Below are 3,978 nucleotides of genomic sequence, written 5' to 3' on the forward strand. Positions count from 1 at the left end.
TATATATATATATATATATATATATATATATATATATGGAGAGAGAGGGAGAGAGAGCGAGACAGACAGACAGAGAAACACACACACCTATATATATATATATGTGTGTGATAAACTAAGAGGCATGTAAATGCCAGAAAAGAAACAATTTTAAGAGTCAACAGAAGCAGATTGTCTGTTACCTGTTGAAAATGATGGAAAAATTTGTTAAAAATTAAGTTGTTAAATCAAGGTGGTGCTCCAGCATGGCCACAGTCAAATGACTGAAACAAATAAAAAAAAATCTAAGTTACCATGGCCTGTTTCATGAAAATTAACTGGTTTAGTTAATATATGTAACTAAAAACGAAATCTTAATCAAATATATTTGATGACTAGTAATATTGTTACTTACATATGGTCCAGATCCCACAAAGCAAATAGCATACAGTTTTCCCTAGTTGAGTAAGGGTTGATTTTATGTGACTTTTTACATGTATTTTCATCAAACTTCCCTTCACAGTTGAACCAGCCATCTGAGTCACAAATCCGTTCAGTTTCTGAAGCAGTGCGATCAAAATATGCTCCCTGATAAGAATTCTTCTCAAGTTTAGTTTTTAGTTGGTCGATGAGTTTTTGAATAACTTTAGAAATCTCTTGATCTACATCTTTCCTGAGTTTGGCACTTGCCTAAGGAAAAAAAGCTGGGGTTGATGTAATCTATTTTATCAATTCAAAAAGGGAAAAGCAAAGTCAACTTCAGTGGAATTTGAACTCAGAATGTAAAGATGGTCAAAATTGTACTAAGCATTTTGCCCAGTGTGCTAACAATTCTGTTAGCTCACCACTTTTAGTTCTGCTATGATTATTACACTTCGAACACTGAGATAAATTAATACTACTACTGCTCAAGTTTTATACATTCATTTCAAGTATTCTATACCTGAAATGAAGTCACCACATTTACAATGTAACCCCAATTGTCCTGGCATGTCAACACAACTGTCTGATATACCATGCTTTAGCACCACTATGTGAGAAGAAAGGAAATTTAGCATTTTATAATTTACATTTTGCATCTTGCCTTATGTACAGCTTGTTGAATTTTTTTACATAATAAATGATGAATGCAAACATACTTGCCCTATAATGGTAATGATGATGATGATGATGATGATGATGATGATGACAACGACAGTGGTGGTGGTGGTGGTATTTTCTCATAGTCCAAGAAAGATGGTTCTGCAATTTCTTGCCAAACAACCAGCACAAATGATTTGTTTATTGTGTGCTGTACATTAGCTCATTCCTTCCATCAAATCAACATTGTCTGAACAGATGCATGGTGTGCCAAATGTCAAAATGGTCACCAGAGCAATATGAGATGAAAGGTTTTGCTCAAGAACACAACACACTGACTGGTCTGGAAACTGAAACCACAATCTCACAACTGTGAGTGCAACATCCTAACCACTAGGCCATGCACCCTTACACTTACCTTACAAAATACATCATAAACTTACATCTACTAACAATGGAAGATAAGTAGACTTGGGCATAACCTTAAGGTGCCCCAATCCTTTCTTCACCACCACATCCACTTGCTACACACTTTTGCATTATATACTCTACCCAAAACTATTAATCGACCAAACTGAATTAACACGATGACCACTGCCATTTCCATCCATTCAACCAAATATGAGTAATGAAACTGAGAAGTGACTGGAACTTAAAGTTTTTATATAAAAACTTATACATTATTACTTATATAAATTATGCCCATGCTTTTAGTTTCCTGGTTGAGTCATGCCTGGATTGATTTGAAATGGTGACACTGCTATTGTATTACACTGATTAAAAGATTTCAAGTCATTTTCTTATTCTTCTCAGTCTTGGATTATATTTCTATGCAGTTATAAATATACTTACATCACTATAATATTTCTTTACACGGCTCTGTGCTTTGTAATTCATATATTCTGATTTCCTTTTAAATGTCTTTTTAACGTCTGAAATATTGAAAAACAAAAGTATCATTAAATTTGGTATAAATAACATTTCAAGTATGAAGTAATTTGTTAAATATTATCTAATGCTGACTATTGAAATTTTGATTCAAGTTATAAGCATAATTTTTACCAAGGATTAATACAAATTTTAAAACTACTTCTACTTCTGTAGGTATATGATCAGAAAGGATGATGAGAATGAGCTAGAAAATGTTTTGTACCATCAGTGAAGGCTACCATAGAATAGAATGATGGAGGGAACACCATACGCAGTGTTTATCATGAGTTACTCATTTTCAAAGAGGGCATATTGTGGGTTCTTCTGAGAGTGGACTTAGCCAGCATAAGATGATACATGGAACTGTTCATAATGGCCACAAGAAATGTTCTGGATGACCACAAACATTAACAAAACCCACAAAGTAAGAAAGGGTAAAAGAATTGTTGTGCCAGAGTTCAAGAAAATTTGTGCAGCAAATGAATTGTGAGATAGGAATTTCAGAATGAAGTGTCCATTGCATTTTGAAGTACTGTCATTGGAAAAGTGACATTCTAATAATAATCCATGCTCTCAATGAAGATGATCCAGGCCAAATAGTGTTAGTAAGATGTGTAGAAGATGCATGCATTCCAACAAAGATTGTTTGGAATGATGAGGCTACACTGAAATTAAATGGTTCAATTAACCACCACTGAATCTACTGGGGATCTGAGAATCTGCATATTATGAAGGAACATCATGTTAATTTACCAAAAGTTACAGTATGATGTGGCTTGCTATCAAAAAGATTAATTGGACCATTCTTTTATTTATTTATTTATTTATTTATTTATTTATTTTAATGGTACAGTGCTTGGTCCTATTAACTTGAACTAATTCTGACAATCTGTCGTGCCAAGTATTCAAGAGGACTTTGACAATGTGGAGTTTTATTTCCAGCATGATGGGATACTTCAACACTACCATACTAGTGCAAGGACCCACCTTGATAAAATTTTACTGAACAGGTGGATTGAATGAAGAGGTTTAGCAGACCTCATAACAATAGACTTCTTTTTATGAGAATAGCTCCCGTAGGATTTTCGAGCGAGATCGTTGCCAGTGCCCCTGGACTGGCTTGTGCGGGTGGCACATAAAAGACACCATTTCGAGCGTGGCCGTTTTCGTGCGGGTGACACGTAAAAGCACCCACTACACTCTCTGAGTGGTTGGCGTTAGGAAGGGCATCCAGCTGTAGAAACTCTGCCAAATTAGACTGGAGCCTGGTGTTGCCATCCGGTTTCACCAGTCCTCAGTCAAATCGTCCAACCCATGCTAGCATGGAAAGCGGACGTTAAACGATGATGATGATGATGATGATTTAAAGATAAAGTTCACAGTACAAAATTCACAACAGCTGATGAATTGAGGGCAGCCATTGAACAAGAATACAAACAAATACTGAATACAAAGTTTCTTGATGGCTGAGATTCCATTGTGTTGTGTTACCTATCAGCAATGCCTGGAGTAGAACAGACATTACTTTAAATTCAAATTACAATGAACATAAACAAACAAACGAAGCTTGCTTTTAGAAGCATTGAGATGTCTTAGAAAGTTAAAGAAGTGATTTTAAATTCTCAAATGCAGGATAATGCTAATAATATAGCCTGAACAGAATAAACTACCCCTATTTTGCAGAAAAAAGTGTTGGCGGCAAGCTATGAGACTCAAACACAGGAGGTGTGAGTTCGAGTCTCATAGCTGGCCGCCAACACTTTTTTCTCCAAAATAAGGGTAATTTATCCTGTTCAGGCTATATTATTGGCATTATCCTGCATTTGAGAATTTAAAATCACTTCTTTAAATTTTTAAGACATTACTTTGAAAACAGGATTCATAAAAAAATTGTCTATAGAGTCTATTAAATTTCTTAAATTTGGCATTAGGAAGGGCATTGGCGTTAGGAAGGGCATTGGCGTTAGGAAGGGCATTGGCGTTAGGAAG

General features: G+C 35.2%; 1 protein-coding gene across 3 annotated transcripts in view; it reads right to left on the minus strand.

Moving 5' to 3' along the window:
• The window catches only part of LOC106869512 (DNA fragmentation factor subunit beta), a 60,938-nt gene that overhangs the window by 9,848 nt on the left and 47,112 nt on the right, over positions 1 to 3,978 (minus strand). For all 3 annotated transcript variants that reach the window (XM_014915278.2, XM_052973718.1, XM_052973717.1), the window contains exons 4-5: positions 1,912 to 1,991; positions 395 to 669 (exon numbers count right to left, since the gene is read on the minus strand). In XM_014915278.2, the coding sequence (XP_014770764.1) occupies positions 395 to 669; positions 1,912 to 1,991 (355 nt within the window). The remainder of the gene's footprint in view (positions 1 to 394; positions 670 to 1,911; positions 1,992 to 3,978) is intronic.

This window comes from Octopus bimaculoides, chromosome 16 (assembly GCF_001194135.2).
Source record: "Octopus bimaculoides isolate UCB-OBI-ISO-001 chromosome 16, ASM119413v2, whole genome shotgun sequence".
NCBI classification, from domain to species: Eukaryota; Metazoa; Mollusca; class Cephalopoda; order Octopoda; family Octopodidae; genus Octopus; species Octopus bimaculoides.